The sequence below is a fragment of the Parus major genome, chromosome Z, assembly GCF_001522545.3.
Source record: "Parus major isolate Abel chromosome Z, Parus_major1.1, whole genome shotgun sequence".
Lineage (NCBI taxonomy): Eukaryota > Metazoa > Chordata > Aves > Passeriformes > Paridae > Parus > Parus major.
The window spans coordinates 2,076,026-2,094,221 of record NC_031799.1 but is presented as its reverse complement, the minus strand read 5'-3'; the positions used below and the strand labels follow the sequence as shown (position 1 = coordinate 2,094,221).

The 18,196-nt window shown below is 39.6% G+C and overlaps 1 protein-coding gene across 3 annotated transcripts in view; it reads right to left on the bottom strand.

The window, feature by feature from the left end:
- The window catches only part of EPG5 (ectopic P-granules autophagy protein 5 homolog), a 54,907-nt gene that overhangs the window by 9,494 nt on the left and 27,217 nt on the right, over positions 1–18,196 (bottom strand). For 2 of the 3 annotated variants that reach the window (XM_015615212.1, XM_015615214.1), the window contains exons 20-37: positions 17,899–18,009; positions 17,061–17,180; positions 15,517–15,683; positions 15,101–15,325; positions 13,174–13,297; positions 12,140–12,281; positions 10,899–11,070; positions 9,561–9,723; positions 8,818–8,960; positions 7,376–7,532; positions 6,171–6,365; positions 4,981–5,194; positions 4,058–4,218; positions 3,734–3,941; positions 2,897–2,972; positions 1,932–2,035; positions 1,554–1,729; positions 881–1,066 (exon numbers count right to left, since the gene is read on the bottom strand). In XM_015615212.1, the coding sequence (XP_015470698.1) occupies positions 881–1,066; positions 1,554–1,729; positions 1,932–2,035; positions 2,897–2,972; positions 3,734–3,941; positions 4,058–4,218; positions 4,981–5,194; positions 6,171–6,365; positions 7,376–7,532; positions 8,818–8,960; positions 9,561–9,723; positions 10,899–11,070; positions 12,140–12,281; positions 13,174–13,297; positions 15,101–15,325; positions 15,517–15,683; positions 17,061–17,180; positions 17,899–18,009 (2,844 nt within the window). The remainder of the gene's footprint in view (positions 1–880; positions 1,067–1,553; positions 1,730–1,931; positions 2,036–2,896; positions 2,973–3,733; positions 3,942–4,057; positions 4,219–4,980; positions 5,195–6,170; positions 6,366–7,375; positions 7,533–8,817; positions 8,961–9,560; positions 9,724–10,898; positions 11,071–12,139; positions 12,282–13,173; positions 13,298–15,100; positions 15,326–15,516; positions 15,684–17,060; positions 17,181–17,898; positions 18,010–18,196) is intronic. The other variant, XM_015615215.3, reaches the window with a different exon arrangement.

Genomic DNA, 18,196 nt, shown 5'->3' with positions numbered 1-18,196 from the left:
AAAAAAGAGTCCCCTGGGCACAGAGAAACACCAACTGGCATGGAGCTGTGTCAAAAGTTTTGACTGGAGATCAGGGAAAGGTTCTTTCCCCAGAGGGTGCTGGCACTGCCCAGGCTCCCCAGGGAATAAGCACAGCCCGAGGCTGCCAGAGCTCCAGGAGCATTTGGACACTATTCCAGGGATGCCCAGGGTGGGATTGTTGGGGTGTCTGTGCAGGGACAGGAGCTGGCCTCAATGATTAATTCCAACTCAGGATATTCTATACCCTATTCTATGTTTCTACAGGTTTTACAATGAATAAATACTGGAATTGTGGTGACAATCCAGAACTAACCCAAATTACACTACTTGTACAGGAATGTGACACTGTACTCCTCAGGTTGCTCATGCCCTGGAACACAAGGCTGAGAAAGTTTGAGATTTAAATCAAGGTGTCACAGGAGTGCTCTGGGAGGCAAAACCCTCCTGACAGTGTGCCAGTTTAACACACTGCTGGAGGGAAGAAGAAATTCCTCAGGTTGACTCACACCATATGCAGACAGCTATCTTCTGAAGATTGAGAAGCTTCTGATAAGCAAAGACATTCAGGTCAAAGCACATGAACTCTGGTAATTTTCCTAAACTGAAATACAATGATGGTCAAAGGCTGCTGGTGACATCTTGGTGCAGCATCTTGTAATGCCTCAGAGAAAATGGAGTGCAAAAGAAACTGCACATGGAAGAAAGCTGACAGATGTGAAATGGGACTTCTTGAAGATGATCAAGACCCTCCAAAGAGTCCTCCAGAAGCAATGAACTGCACTTAGTCACATCTCATACCCTTTTTAGTAAAGGATTATTTTTCTTTTAAGAGATGGGTATGAACCATCACAAAAATTACCTCTTCACTTATAAGCTGTTCCTCCTTTGCCAACAGGACCATCATATACAGCAAACAGACAATCATGCTGTGAGTCTGAGGGTGAGGGTTGGGATTCCAGGCATCAGAGAGGACACTGACCCAGTTTACTTCACATAAAACATAACCCAAGAACAAGAAACAACTCTTGGGGCTGCCTCTTTCAATCTAGGAAGGAGAAAGGGAAAAAGACAAGTGCATAAAACAATGTAGGATATAAGCAGTTTTACAATTTCCAGATCCTTAACCAACTGTAAATCTACAGCAGCATTTTAGGTCAGCAGAGGAGCAGACAAATGTCTTCTCTCCATCATTTGGTTCCCCCCCTTGCACCTTTACTTTGTCTCAGGTGACTTGGAAATGAGAACAATATGACAATAGCAAAATATATTAAATCTAACTATACATATATAAATAATACATATGCAGTAAATAAGACATTCTGGAAGATCAACAAAGAAGGAGCTGTACAGCTCCCCACAACTTTGTCTAAGACTCAGAATCACTCCTTTCCAAAAATCCATCACAAATTGAGCAGCTGTGAATGCTGAAAACAAACTTTAAAAGCCTACTTGCTAAAAGAACTGTCTCCTGCTCTCCAGCTATTTTCAGGGGCAGCACTATGAACTTAATTCAACAGATGCCACAAACTCACTTTAAAGAACTCTTCCATAAGCATCTGGTCTGGATGCATTTCCTTCCATGGAAGCTTTCTGAATTCAGTGTGGAAAGCATAGAGAATAAACTCTGGCATTTTGGGGGCTGTGCAACACTCACAGTAATGCATTAGGTGTAACCAGAGAGCCCCATGGTGGCTTGGCAACAGCTTTTCTACAATCAAAGAAAATAGCTGAATTAAGAACAGAAAAAAAATTCAGATAAAACTTGATTTCAGAAGAAAGTCTATTTTTGAAGATGAAAAACTTGTAAGTTACACTAAAATACACTCAAAGAAAAAAAAAATGCACACTGAACTTTTGGGGTTTTTTTCCTCCAAATCAACAAGTGGGGAGAGTTAGGATTTGATGCTCACCTTTGAAGCTCTCATGCAAGAGCTTGATGCAATCTGCAAACAAACAGACCACAGTGGAGGCTACAGGAGTGTCACTCTCCAACCAAGGGTAGCAGGGCTGGCTACTGAAAAGAAGCACAACACAAATTTCAGTGTACAGTTACCTGAGCATAAACATTCACAATTTAAATATTCTAAAGCAGTCAAGTACAGGTATCAGCAGTCCTCCCAATTTCAGCTCTTTGGGACTCTCCTTCCTTAGAAGAGCTGCACATTTCACTATGCCACTGAAGATCCACTGAGTAAGCAGAAATTACTTGTTTGGCATTTCATAATGGAGCTGAAACAATAGTTTCTTAATGACATTATTCACCAGCTGCAGACAACCTTCTAACTTCAGTGCTGAAGGTGCACTCAATTCCAAAAGCTTTTAATTTTGAAAGAAAGCAAAATCTGAATGTGTAGCAGCATAACTAACTTTTCATGAGAAAGCAGAGGTACACAAGGCAACATGAACTGTGTACATGAATGAATGCTGTGAATGAATGATGTGAATCATCAAAGCATTAATTTAGCCTAAAGTTTCTTTATACACCATTGGCATTTGGGGTTGTGTATGTTTGGCTTTTTTGTTTTCTTTTAAACGGGTATTACAGATATTATGGAAGCTAAAAAGAGGAAATCCAAAATTCAAGTTTCAGTGTTTTTAAAACTGAGTGAAATTCTTCAAATAATCAAGCTCTGCTCATATTATTACAAGATCTTTCTCATTCTAAAATAATTATTCTATACAAACCTTGGAAAATCTGATGTAGGTCATAAATTAGTTCTGTAATTATTAAGGAAATGACAAAGTGAGAGCTATTTAAATGGAAGTCAAGACAGTCACAAATTATTAAAAACTAGGTAATAATGAAAGCCATTCTTACAGGACTAAAGTCCCTACTTTAGCAAAAATTAATTTAATTTTAAAATTCAATATATACCTTGCATCCTCTTTCTCCAAGACCAGAATCCATGGTTTAAAGAGTCCAGCAATGACTGAATACAAGGACTGCAAAGCTAAAAGGAAACAAAACAAAGTTGTTTTTTTCCTTCAAATCAAACACTTTTCTAAATTTGCACATAATATCCTTTTCTCATTCTAACATTCTTATCTAACAGTATTATAAATATCTAACAGTATTATAAAATAATAAAGATTGGAAAAGACCTCTAAGGATCATTGAGTCCAAACCTTCAACCAGCTCCTTCTGATCAAATAAAAATTTAAAATACAATATGCTTAATAATAACTCCAGTTAACAACAGGGCAGTTTTAATAACCACCATAAGCAATTTGCTTTGTTAAGATGTTTTATTAGTATAACTTTAATAACACACTAGAGATTGTGGGGGCAATGATGATTCACACTTTAAACCTCCGCATATTAAAATGTGTTAATTAAAATTTAAATTTAAATTAATTAAAAATTAAAGCAAATTTTCTCCAGATCTAAATCATGCATGATGAAATTCAGTAGTTTCTCCTTCCAAGCCTCTGCTCAGTGCAAAAGACTCCTCGAAGTCTCAAAGAAAGTACAGTTGCTTCATAAAATAATTTTGAAGCAATTTCAAATGCAAAAAAGCTTCCTTTCAGATTATAAAGCATAAAGTCCAACATGGCCATAAAGTAGCAGCAACATTTCCTGTCTGTATTTTAATATTACCATTATTCCACAAATGCAAAGAAGATTTTAGTGTATATTTAAATGGCCCTTAACAGAGGGAATTAGAAAAATCAGGTGTCGGTACTTTAGTAATTTGCTTTTAAGACACATTACCTGCTAAAATTCTGCTACTGCCAACAGGCTCTTGGGCTAAATTAGCAACTTCAGTGTCAATCAGTCGCTTAACGAGATACTTCAGGAATGTGTTCACTTCAGCCACATAAGGAGTCCATTTTGAAAACAGGCCAAAAGTCCTGAAGTCCACCGAGGCCAGTCGGAGCTTGCAGAAGGACGTAGAAAGCCACTCTACTGTCTCTCTGACCTATAAAAAGAAGGAAGCTATTAATCAGCTGCAGAAGGACTGCACAGCAGTGTTACCTGTCTCTAGAGGGCATCTGTTTCACCTGAAAAACATAAATCAACACAAGAGGCTCCCACCTGCTCTGTGGAGAGGAGAGATTTTGCAGCATCCCTCACCACAGGACCTTCAGCAGAATCACTTTTATTGAAACTGCCCTGCTCAGTCACTGCTGAATCACATCCCAAAGCTTGAAGTGATGCCTTCCAACAGTCAGGGCTTAGGAGCTGCTCTGATGAGCCTTAGGAGAAAGAAAGGAATGCGTTCGTGAAAATCAGAGAGATGTTAGTCCCTTTATCCAAATAAGTCAGAAGAGGTTGAAATTAGAGCTCCCTGCTACATGAAAAATTAGGTAACATGGGAGTTTGAAAGCCCCAAGTTTAAAGGTGAGAGATTATCTATAGTTTGCAAATGTAATCAACATTTCATTTTGGCGTCTACATGTTTCTCTTCTTAGACAGCTTCCCAGGCACTTTGTACGTCCCTGGCTGCAAATACACATTTAAGAGACAGCTGCTGCCACAGCAGACATGGTTTGACAAACAGAAGTACTTTCGTTCTCATTTGAGGGGCACATCAGAATATGGGTGGCATCAAATGTCAACCAGGACATTTTGAGCAGATTTCAGTGTCAGTAACACGTCTTGATAATTCCAGCTCTCTGCCTGATATTGAAGGGTAATCAAAAACAAGGGTTCTGCATTACAGACCATGACATAACCACCATTAATAGGCGCTTCCATTAACAGAAGACTCTCCTCCATCCTTCTCCTGTTACATGGGCTGAAAAATCTATAGTCACTGATGTGTGCCTTGACCCACAGAAGAGCTACAATATGTCTAACAAAAACCTATCACTTAGGAAGACAGGTAAAAATGCCCTAGGTAGAAATCTAAGGAAGTGTAGATCATTCTGCAGTATAACTTTGTTGCATAGACTTCATATTTTTAAACCAGGAAAGTTCTACACAAAGGCTTAGGATGCATCACCTCAGATACTCACTCTGCACAAACAGCCTTAAGAAATCACTGTAATGATCAGGGAACTGATACTGGAGAAGGTTAGTCCAATGCTTGCAGAAGATACTAAATGGCATCAAAATATCTTCTTCAGGTTCCAGGCCACATGCATTGAGAGCCAAGTGAATGGACTCCAGGAGCTGGGTGCGCTCTGAGAGAGGTGGCTTGGCCACACTCAGCCACTGTGTGAGGTCAAACTACAACAGAGCACAGAAAGCACTTGAAAGCAGGAGATTCAACACCTTTACAAGGAGAAAAATTTAATCATGGCATTTTCATGTATTTAAGAAAAACCTCATAAATTTGCATGTCTTTAGTCCTAACTCCATACATCGCTCTCTAAAGGCTATGATTTGGCATACTGCAGAAGCCTCTAGAAATGTGAAACAGCCCTTGGCAGAGGAGCTCAGATTCATGAAGGTGTTTCTGAGTTTGCACACAAGCATTAAACTGGACTGATGCCCACTGTTCATACATTTTCAGATGGAGGAGCAAAGCTTTTGCAGCCTCTGGAGCACCTGCTCGGACCTTGGTCAGCAGGGAAAACACTGACCACTGCCACCATGGACAGCTCAGAGTCCTGCCCAGGACAGACTGCCTGCTGCTCCCAGCTGTGCCCCTGTAACTAAAGAGGAGAATCACAGCAATATCAGTGTTACATTAATTTCTCCACTAAAGAGGAGAATCAGAGCAATATCAAAGTGTTACACTAATTTCTCCACTGGCAGTATAACGAGTTACAGCAGATGTGCCAATCACTTGCAATTACCTTACTCTGTTTTAAGGCATGCAGGATGGAGAAGGGTGCCAAACAGAGCTGGAAAATGCAGACACTATCCCAAATTTTATTTTGATAGATACCTGGCATTCACTAGCTATTGTGATTAATGTCTTTGCAGAGATACCAGGCAGAAGAAGTCATTGAGAGATGGTTTTAATTTCAGCAGTAAGCCCTGGGAAGCACATACCAATACTATCTGGGCTAGAAAAGGCTACTTAAGCTATTTGCTTTTGATTCCAGCCCCTCTTGAGCTTAAATACAACACTTACCATTCAGTATGACCAACACAGCTCTACAGAACCTGTCAATGCTATTTTAGAGCACAAGATTGGCACCTCTTTAAGCTAAGGACATGGTCTTTAGGCAAAGAACACCTACAGACCAGACTTTACCTTTGTCAGCAGCATGAAGACAACATCACTGTTATCCTCACTCAGAAAGGCCACAACTTTTTCATATAAAGCCACAAATTCACTGGGAGAGGCAACAGGAGTGAAGTAAGGAGAAAGGAGAGTACAGAGCCTCCGATTCTGCAGGATTGTCTGGAGCAGACGCTTGCACTCTGATTTGGTCCCGCTGATGAACACCTGAGAAAAGTGGCAGTGGTGGAAAAAATAACACCCAAATATCAGTCAACTGGAAAATACACCTCTTAAGCTTGTTGAGACACCCACAGTTTTGGTCCTTTTATAAGTAGGGAAGTTTTTCTCAAAAACAAAAGGCTGAGATTATAAGATTAGCATCAACTAAATGCTGTTTTTCCACAAGATTTAACACAAAACAAACATGCCTTCCTAGCTCACTTTAGACCAGCATTTGTGGTAACATATGTTGTCTAAAAACACCTAGAAAAAACATTTTTTTTCTGATGGAATAGTGTAAGAAAATGAATCTTGATTTCACCAGCTCTGCTTGATAATAGGCAAAATTTAACAGAGTTACAGCTGTGAAGAACTTCTCAGCACTTCAGCTGTTAGAGGTGCTCAAGGACACCTGAACATGAAAATAAACTATATCTAAAACAGAAGTATCTAGACCTAAAGCAGAGTCTAAGGATTTTATTCAGAGCACAAACACAGCAAACATTACCACTACCAACAAGCACTTGACTGCTCTACCAGCAAACTTCTGGTATAAATCACTACACAGAGAACACTGCAAGGTTGTAGAAGAAGGTTGCCCAAATACAGAGGTTGATAAAATGTGAATCAACCAGAAAGTGACACCTAAAAGCAAAGTCTGTGCTGAAACACACTTTTATTAACTGAAAATATCCAAACTTTAGTTACCTGCCCAAAACTCCAGCACTTAACTAACACAATGACAATTTATTAACACTAACCAGAAACACCTCAGAGCAACAGCTTTTATTTTGCTTAAATTCAAGCTTCACCTCTTCTAAAGACTGTGAATATTACACACTTAGATGAAAACAAAATGGGATAGAAGTTTAGAAATTAACTTAAAGCTTTTGAATGTGTTTAGGACCACCTCCCCACCCCTCCATTAACAGCAGTGAAATTGGAATAAAAATAAGCATCAAAAATCAGATTTAAAAAATTTAGAAAATATTTTCATATTCAAGAAATAAACTCACTTGGCCCAGAATCTCAATGCAGGATGTGAAGAACTGCCTTGTGGGAGGATTTCGTTGAGTTTCATCACACACATACTCTACCAATGTGAAAAACAAACCAATTCCAACTTTCTTGATTGCAGGCATAGGCTGCACCTTGTAGATATTTATCAGAGCCCTAAAAAAATTAAGTTAAGAAGGCAAATTAAATTTACATACAGAAAATAACCTGTGACAATAACAAAAGGTTTCCTGCCAATGTATAGCCTTGAGATGAGTATTTATACTACCCCATCCCTGAGTATCCCCCTCCTTCTCATACCCAGACTGAAAAGTCATAGATTTAGCTCATGCAATTTTGCTGCCTGAAATGGATACTTCCAAACCTTAGAAAATCTCCATAATCAGAGTCAGAAAGTGAACACTGAAAGATCTCCAAAACACAGTTCCAATGGATTGTTTCTCCCTTTAATCCTGTAATTCTCATATTCTGATGGCATCTCAACTGTCTTCAGAACTGTATTTCAAGAAAAACTACCTCATTTTATTTCACAACTCAACAACAAGCTCAACAATAAAAAATTAAAACAGAATCAATCTTTTCTTGTGTATTGCCAAGTAAATGTTTATTGAGATTAAATCCCTGTCTTCACTAAATCTGAATTAAAACAGGTGAAGATGCAATTCCACAGATGTAAATCCCAAGAACTAGCTCATCCACATAATTTTTCAGATTAATGATCAAGAATGAACAAGTAGAAGCAGAACATAATTCCTTTTAATTGTACAGTCATTACACTCCATAGTAAACCAGCTACACTAAGAGAATCCCACCAGAAATCTGGAAGATTGAGGATGAAGTTGCAAAAGTGGACCTGTGGGATGAACTGTAAAAGGGCTTCAAGTGAGGAAGAGGGCCTTTGATGACCCCATTTTATTCACACACACCCCCTCCAAAAAAGTGGTATTATCTAACCCCCTTCCACTGCACCATTTTGTTTCACATATTGAAAAACTACCTCAAATTATAGCACTCTATGAAAGATTTATGTCCTGCACTGTAACACAGAAAAACCAATAGTCATATTCAAATCATGTAATTTATTTACTATGGCTGAGACAGCTGTGGTACAAGTTTGCCACTTCCTAAAGTTTAGGACAGCATCCTTGTCATCACTCAGTGTCCTTTTGCAGGATTAGGAGGACTATTATAATGCACAGAACAATAAAAAGAAGTAGAAAACAATAAACAGAAATACAACACAATACTGGGTGCCCTGCTGAGTAAGCCTCTGATTAATTACTGTGTCACAAACACAAAGGTTTCAGGATTCCAGCTCTCTTGTTGGCCTGAGATGATGAGCACAAGGAAAAACACATGAACAGGTTCCACATTTTAGCTCTTAACATACCAAAATGGAAACACAAACACCACTACCCAGAGCAGCATCTGAACAACCTACGTTATGAAATTCTCCACGTGTACAGCTGCTTCCACAACACCCAGGGAAGGTGGCTTCATGGCTTCTGCTTGCAGCTGTCTCACTTCTTTACGCAAAGCGTGAAGCTGCTGGCTCACTGCTTCGTTTTTGTGCTTCCCTTCAAACTAAATGACAAAAAGACACACATTTGTTTCAAAATTAACATGGTTTTGCTAAAACTCTTCCATGTTGCTGCTATTTCTAAAAACAAAGCGGAGTCTGGTCAGAGAACTCTGGATTTGGATGGCTTTCCCCCTGAGAGTTTTGATCAGATTTAGTACATGATGTCCAAGCACACATCCTTGGTCACGTTCCTAATTAATTATCACATACACTAATAGAATTCATGTCTTTTATCTAAGGTTTATAATCCACAGGGACTGAAACTTAGAGGGGATCAAAAAATTAATTTACTAAGCAACATGGGAGTATTCCCATAAACATTTTCATGCTTCTATTCCTATCAGCAAGCAAATTCCCACACCCATACACTAAGAAGCAGTTTAGAATGGATGCCACAAGCAGAAGAAATTATGCAACAACTTATTCTTCAGCAGTTGATATGCTTCTCCTTTTGAGTATTACAGGAGGTGTTTCAGATGACTAATATGTGTGTAGATTTATTTGGTCAAATGCTACCACTTTTATAATAATATAATATACCATTTCACACTCATCCTCTATGTCCAACTGCCCCACAAGAGGGGTGATGCCATGCCTCTAACCTGTATGGTGAGCTGAGCTGCTCCCTGGCACTCTTTATTTGAAGTTCCCCGGCATTCCAGGTGGAGGGTGATCTGCTCCTCCCTGTTGACATACAGCTTAGGCACCGTGTCCAGGATCTCACTGTTCAGAGCAACATGCTGAGACTCCCAGAGAGCTGCAGTTCTGAAAGGCATTTATTAATAACATTACCAAAATCTTTCCTGAAAACAACAATTTTTAAGAGAGGAGGCTTCAATTCAATGCGCTGTACAAAGACTCATGACACTTTCCTGGAAAACATATAAGGTTATTAAATTAAATTGAGCTGAAACTTCAAAGTAATAGCACTTCAAAGTAATAAAAAACAGGTTCATAAGAACAAAACTGTTCAATTATGTGTGAGTTCTTTTGAATTACTTGATATGACAACCTGGAAGGAAACTAAACAGAATAATCTCTGTAGAAAATGCAATTTTCTACCAGACCAAAAAAAAAAATAAAAATCTGTGTGCAATGATTCAGTCAATAGTGAAAAAAAAAATAAAAAAAAAAAAACCAGAAAAAAGAGAAGCCACCTAAAACTGGTACTGGAATTATTAAGATACAGCCTCTCATGGGCTTAGTAGTTTTTGTTCTGGTTTGTAATATTGTTATTAAATGACTACGTTGGGTAAGCACAGCCATAGATTGACCAGTTGTGATCAAAAAAAATACAGCTGAATATCAGAGTTGGAATACTAAAAAACAGAAAGTCTCTTTCATTCACAAAGCTAGCAGAACCAGAAATCAGATTTCTCACCTGGATGCTTCACATTGCAACTACTACCTCAGTGCAAAGAGGTTAACTCATTGTCAATAAATCTAGCCTAAAAGAAGGCTTTATTTCAGGAAATGAGCCAAATGAGAAAATAAGATGCAATCTAAAGTCAGTAGATAAGACTTGTGCACTCTTATGTCAGTTGAAGAAATAGAATAATAACCTGATAAACCAGAAGAAAGAGAAAACGAATGGGACAAGAAGAAGGAATCAAGTAGTGACAGTTCTGTGCTAACACCACAAATAAGGTTGCTGAGAAGGACATCTTTAGGAAGAAATTGTTCCCTGGGAGGGTGGGCAGGCCCTGGCACAGGGTGCCCAGAGCAGCTGGGGCTGTCCCTGGATCCCTGCAGTGTCCAAGGCCAGGCTGGACAGGGCTTGGAGCAGCCTGGGACAGGGGAAGGTGTCCCTGCCATGGCAACAGGTAGGATGGGGTGGGCTTTAGGGTATCTCCCAACCCAAACCATTCTGTGACTCCATGATCATTTGAAGGCATTGCTGGACACACTGGTGAGGCACAAGGAGCACAGACATGACTCACTTGGCGTGTTGCTGCAAGATGTTCAGGTCCTTGCGCATGAGCTGGATCGCGTCTTTCTGACTGACGAGAGTGGCAGAGGAAATCACTGGCACAGGGGCTTTCATCGTCTGCAGAGGCAGAGGGGGCTTGGGAGTATCAAGCTTCTTCAAATTATTCATAATCCTCACTTTGGCTACAAAAAAAAATTTAAAAAGAGCAGAAGCAAGTTTGGTCAGTAAGAAAAGTATTGGAGAAACTGAATAAAAACATTAATTTTTTTGCATGAAGCATTTTTAACTGCATAGAAATATTTCTTGGGTTTCCCCCTTTAAAAAAAGAAAAAAAAAATCACTCAACTAATCCTCTTATTTTTGTCAAACTTTATTTCACACAGCTAATTTTCATGACCAGCTCTTTCATCACACAAAGATTAGGATCAAAAGACTCACTGGTCTCCTTGTTTTCCCTAAATACTCCTATCTTCCAGTTTTCTTGTCACTCCATTTATTTTACTCATCTGACATAGCACCCAGACAAAATTCTAAGCAAAATTCATCTTCCTTTCCCTACAGCTCATCCTCACCTCCAGTCTTGTCAGTGTCAATTCCTTCTCAGAGCACAGTCTCTCTCTGTGTCAGCCCTCTCCTGCTGATGTCCATCCAGTTTCTTTGTCCAGTGTAAATTCACCTATGAAACTATTCCCTTCTACTCCCTCACTCTTTCCTCTTCTTTGAATCAGCCCCAAATCCAATCCCACCACATCCTTAATGTACCAGCTTTGACTATCACCCCTTCTGTGCTAGAACGACCCTTTCACTATGCCAAAATTCCAGGGAAACACACAGGGAAAAACAACACAAAACAAAAAACAAGCAAATTAAACTAAACTAAAATAAAAACAGAGAAAATATGTTTTCAGATACAGTTGGTTTTACCTTTGCTTGCACCTCTCTCTCTAAATTTTGGAAAAATGTCTGGAGCACTCTGTGCAGAGGAATTTCTGGGGATCTCACCCATGACACCCTAGCTCTGCTATGTGACATGGAAAACTTGAAGCCAAAAAACATCAATGTTAGCCTCTCACATAAAAATCTCAGTGAAAAAAACCATGACAACTTCATGGAAAATATTGTACCCACAGAAAACAAAGAGTATTAATATCTTTATTGACAAGCATCATCAAGCTCCTAAAGAAACCAGGGCTTTGACATTCCAGTAATTCCTAAAGGTGCAGTTTCCTTAATGGTATTTTTATCTCTTACCTGACAAAGGGTTGGTGAAATCTGTTTTCCCTGCAGAAGCACAGGTTGTGTGTGATTCAAGCTGAACCTGCAGCCAAAGGTTCAGAGCCTCCTGAAACTCATGGTGTATGAGTTCCACATTGACATACTCCATCCACAGATCCTGAGGCACAAAAGAATTAAATTATCATTCCTGTTTTGGTCATTGCCATGCGCTGTCCACCCATCCTAGTAGCTGAGGAACTAAAGTAAGTATATAAAAAATATAGCCATCAGTTTTAAGTCATAAGGAATTTATTATTAAGAGCAAAAAAATCTACACTGAAGAAAAATACTGAACTATTTTTATTATATATATAGATATCTACTGAAAAGCATTTCTGACACTTAGAGATGAAACCTGGTATAACTTCTAACACGTAAGAGACAAAAGGAAAGACAGATTATTAAAAATCTGCTCCTAAAGAGGGAATAGTAGAGACCAAGATAGTCTAAAACATCACGGCATGATTAACTGCAGCCAGGCTAAAGCAGGCTTCATTTCAAGCAGTCATACACACTGGAGGAGTGAAAACAAAGCAAGCATAAAGAAATATCCTTCCAAAATCTTTTCTCTTGCAGGGTTTTGCTTATACTAAGTCTTTAGGCTTGAAGAATAGAATAATACACACTCACTAACTTGTATTTGAGCCTGATATTTTATAGACTACCAACACAAGCAGGTTTTGGCTTCCAGCCTTTTGTTATTTAAAGCTGCAACTTAAATAATCCTCTAATACTAACTTAGAACATAAACAGAATTACAGAGCAGCACAGAAAAATAAAATGTGTTGCAAGAAATGACAGATATGCAGGGAATCTACATCTGAGTCCTCTTTCAAACATAAAGGAAGGCAGTTCAGAATAGCACAGGATTTTAGGAAAAAAGGTTAGAGCCATGAAGGTATCATACATGCTGTATTAAAGATAAGTAACACAACTCTCTCACTGATTTCAATGACTTATTTTAGAAAGTGGACTTTAGATTTCAGATTTTCAGTGTTATTAGAACCCACCTGTTGATTCTGCATGACTTTAGCAAGTCTGTGTGCATCATACTGCTTTGGTAAAGAGGGAATGTACGTATCTCCTTTCTGGAAACTCTCTTCTTCCAACCACAAAATTAAAACATTACAAAGCCTGAGGGGGACAAAAAAAGAAAAAAAAAAAAGGAAAAGAAAAATCAATGTGAATTTGATTGTTAGAAAGTTTAATCTAAGGTTAGAATTGGGGCAACAAATAATACTACAAGGTGGCATAGTTGAAAAAAGATATTTCAGGTGTTTTTTCACTCATTTACTGTCCAGTTAAAGACCAGTAGTGGAAAGAAGGTACTTAGAAAAATATGAAGGGCAGCAACAAAGAATAAGTGGACAAAGTCTGAAGAGGAAAACATTTATGCAAACTAGCATAAGACCCAGGACCGGAATAGTCTCTTAGGTCAGAAATTATCACCACAATCCTATTCAAAACACCAAAGGAATTAACAGAGTACACATGAACAAGTCTGGCTTCTCACCAAAAATGTCATGCCTGAGTCAAGTCACATCTTTTAATTTCTCTTCAGAATCTCATCCATGGCTAGTTCATTCTCATTTCCTCCTTTGTTAAAACTTTAACATAAGTAGACCATTTTTTCAGCTGACATCATTGACCGACTGCTACCATTTTCACAGTCACACCATCCAAGCCTTCCTGACAAGGAAGCACTAGAATGCCATTAAATCTTCACACAGTGGTATTAAATATCACTAGCAAACTCCTGCTTCCTTCATCAGTGTCACTGGTGAAAAAATGGAAGTAGACCAATTCCAAGAATCAGCCCCTATAAACCCTACCAATAATTTCCCTCCTGTCTAGGAAACTAGACAGGTCGTTAAACTTCCTGAGTGTAAGATTTATTTGGGCGTAGAGCAGTCTGGTTTTCTGTTGGAGTGGGGAACTTATTTGAAATGAATCACTGAAATTATTAATCAAGCTCAGCCGGTGAGCATCTCTGGATTATTTTTCACAGACAACCAAGTGGGATTTATAAACTCCCTTGTTTGTTTGTACAGTAACTACTGACTGCTGAGGAGAGCACTGAGCAGGAGCTAGGATTCCACACATCCAGGGTTCCTGAACAAGAGACTCTTTTCAAATATTTCAAATAATCCTTCCAACTATTTCCTTGTGATATTCACATAATTCCTCACGTTCAGTATACATGAGATATTGATATCTCTTAGGAGCTACTATCTCTCACAAAAGTGGGTATTCACCAACTGAGTAGCAGTGAGTGTGACAGTGTCCCCCTCCTTAGCCTGCTCCAAGACAAAAAGGACAAGGTGGCAAGGTTTTGGTAAGCAGATTTACCATTTTTCAGGCGGCATAGAACACACTTGGCAGAGCTCACCTTTAGGTTGCCAACCAAGCAAACTGCACTGAACCATGTGCTGAAGCCCACAGTACATTTCCTGATGAAGTAATCTGACTCAGACATAAATTCAGGCCCTGGTCTGTAACAAACATATATACACACCAAGAAGCCTTTTACAGCTGTAGCTAGTGATGGACATACGAGTAGCAGATATGCCTAAATACTAAATATTTTTCCAGCATGGGGCTACCATTCATTTAAAACTAAAGCTTTTCCCCTAAAGGGTGCAACAAACCTATCAACGTTTTATGTTTAAAGCAGCCACCTCTCAAACTAAACAAGTCATGCAGAGGAATGGATTTGAGCCTAGCTATGCACCTGGGGACAAGGGTTAGTGGTGGCCTTGACAGTGCTGGGTTAAGTGCTGGACTTGATGATCTTGGAAGGCTTTGTCAAACTGAATGGTTCTATGATTTTATGCTTGTAATAAGTGCCTCCAGTACATCTATAAGGTCACATCCCAGCTACAACTGTGCTGGAGCAGCTACTCAGGCTGAACGTGGAACTGGGAGGCATTTTTTTACCTGACGAGTTCCTTATGCAGCTCAGGTGAAGTCAGGTAATCAGGTGAGCAGCTGGCCTTCTCTGGTGACCTGTCACTGCTCTCAGGACTCTCCACTCTCAGTGCTTTACTGGCAGCATGGTGGAAGTCTGCCACCTCTGTCAGCCGCTTCTTCATCTCATTTAGCAAGTTAACATGAGCTGCACTCTGAAAAAAGCGTCTTCCAATACAGCCATCTACAGGTAATCTAAAAATGAACAAAAAAGCATAACTAAGTCTTGTTACAAATGCCAAATCAATATTTCTGCAGATAAAATGGTTCACCAGAGAAGCTGCTGGTACTCACTGCTTTCAGGAACAGTCAGTGTAACACACTGACTCTCATTTGCTGTGCACTTAATTAGCACTTGCTAATCTGCTGGAGTAGGTCAGACTCACCCATACTGTGGTCCTGGTCGGTGAAGGTACAGGAGGAAGAATTTCTGCCAGATCAGTGGCATGAGAGGGTGGTCTGCAGGGGTGGCAAGGGCCTGGTGAGCCCAGCGGTAAATCATCAGCCTCTGAAGGGAAGGGACGATGGGCAGCTTCAGCTGGGTCTGGGCTTTCTGCAGAAATATTTCCAGACAAGTGTGGTGCTGTAACAGGCTGTCACAGGTTAACTGAGCAGATTAACACAGCGTGAACACTTGAAAATTACAGAGGAGAAAACTTAAGAAGCAGTCACACATCTGCTTTGAAGGATGAGCTGCCCATCTCACAGTTATGTTGGAGAGCAGACCTACATCTCTGATGCTTACAAAACCCCAGCATGATGGCTCTGGCACAAGGCCACCATATGGGCCACTGGTGTTAATTACAGTTAATTAATGTTCTTCCTCACAGAAATAAATGTTTAGCTTTTTCCACATTACATTTAATACAGCTCTAGTAAAAATTCGAAACACAAAGTATAACTAATGTGAAGATAGTACACAGAAACAAAAGCAGAACAAAAAAAAAGCAACCTATGAATAGCAGCATCCCATTCTAACACCACCAGACCCACTAAATAGTTAAACAGTCCCACTCCAAGCTCCCCTGGGCTATTCCCAAAGCAGGGAAATGGGAGGCTTTTCTGAGTTCCCACAACTGGGAGCAGACCCTGGCACTCCCTCATCCCCCAGCCCAGACCTCTGGCATCCTTTTCCACACATTGCCCACACTTTTTTTGTCTTCCAGCCAAATCAAGACAGGCAAGCCAAAGAACAAATGTTCTCCAGGCTAGCTCCAAGGATGCAAGACATGTACTTGACACAGCCCAAGCAAACCTATTCTCACAGAGCCACTTCCTTCACTGAAACACACTGAAACTGCTGAGATGAAGGATGGGCCAAAAGTTACACTTTGAGAATGGACAGCTTTGGTTTCCACTTGCTTCACTCCAGAATTTGGGCAAAGAAGCTGGAAAATGCTGCAAATGTGGCCTGAAGTACAGCTGATTTAGTGCCTTTTTAAAGGAGAGACCTAACTAGTTCTGAAAGCCTTGGAAAATAATTCAGAAAACAGAGAAAAGTAAAGGTCAGTCTTCTGCACAATTCTGGTCATCTGAGAAATCATCTGTTTGAAATACAGACACATTTTCCCACTTGGAAAATAAGCACTTCCCATATCAAGGGCATGGAATAAATCCACAGAAGGTTGTGAGGTATTCAGATGACCCAGAAGATCATGCAAAAGCACAAGTTAGTTTTCTATAAATATTGATATAGTAAAACCAGGTATTTCCATGGTAGCTTTTAAATGTACAGAACTCAAATATACTCAAAATGTAAGAGGAAATTTTCCTGCAGTATTATTTTCTCATGCACAGCCAGGCACAGCATTATTTATGCATTTATCCTGGTAAGAAAGTAGTACATAAGAGAAAAACTAAATGATAAAAGGGGACACTTTTCTCCAGCATTTCTCTCTAATGAATAAAAAGGGATGACCAGTTCTCTCACCTTCAAAGCTTGGTCAGGAGTTAAAGCATTGATAACCAGCTCCCCCTCCACAACTCTTCGAAGCTGTGAATCTTCCTCAAATATTGACTCCATATTTAACACTGTCCATGCAAACCAGACCTAGACAACACAGAAATGACAGAAATACTTGTAACAAAATGGCACAGGGCAGGATTAGGAAGCTTGATGATTCCTCTAAGAGGAACAACTGTTTGACAGATTCTCATTGCAAAAAGCAGTGTCACATCTCAACAACAAATTCGTCCTTAAATTCAGATTTCCCCTTTGTACAGTCTTGGGAAAGAAGGGGAAAAGGAGACATAACTGACAGAATTACCCAGAGAGCTCTGGAGGAAACAACCTCAAACTCAATAAAATAAGATCCCTTTTTTTCCATCTGCACTACACATCTCTCTCTGGCATACTGCAAGGGGCTCTTTTTCCTTTTTGCTTGAATAAGGAGCTCACTTAAGCAGAGAGAAAGTAACTCAAATTCAAAATATTTATCAGATAAAGACTGATCTAATAGAGATGTCAGGCTTTACATATTTTGTCTTGTTAAACAGATCAAGAACAATAGTAGATCAGAATAAAATTTAACTAATAAATCCTATTATATGAATTCTTGGATGCAGATTAAAGAAACTCTGCCTGTGCAAAATATCCATGTTCTTGTTAGTGCAATAAACCCACAGCATTCTCTTAGGCTAAACTGGGAAGAAAGAAAACTCTGGGACAGGAAGAAAAAGTGATCAAGAGAGAAATCTGGAAAAAAATAAAAAGACTGCTAGACCAGTGTGCTGCTTTTCCCATCACAAAACACCATCATGGCACTTACCTGGGAGGAGTTGGAATTGCCCTCCACAAAGGATGGTGTGACATTGCCTGCCACGATCCAGCTCACCAGTGAAGACAGCATGCCCTTGTCACAGTGATAGCCCAAAGCATTCTGCACAGAAACAGAAAACATCTGGGGTTCTTTCATGACCAGGTGATTTAGAAGCTACAGGTGCATCACTCAATCTTCATCCAGTGAAGATTTCTACCTCCTGTTGCTACTTTCCAGCCTCAGCTCAGCCAAGCACCACTGAAATGCCTGCTTGGCCTTTCCATTTCAGTGAAAAGATCCTGTTGCG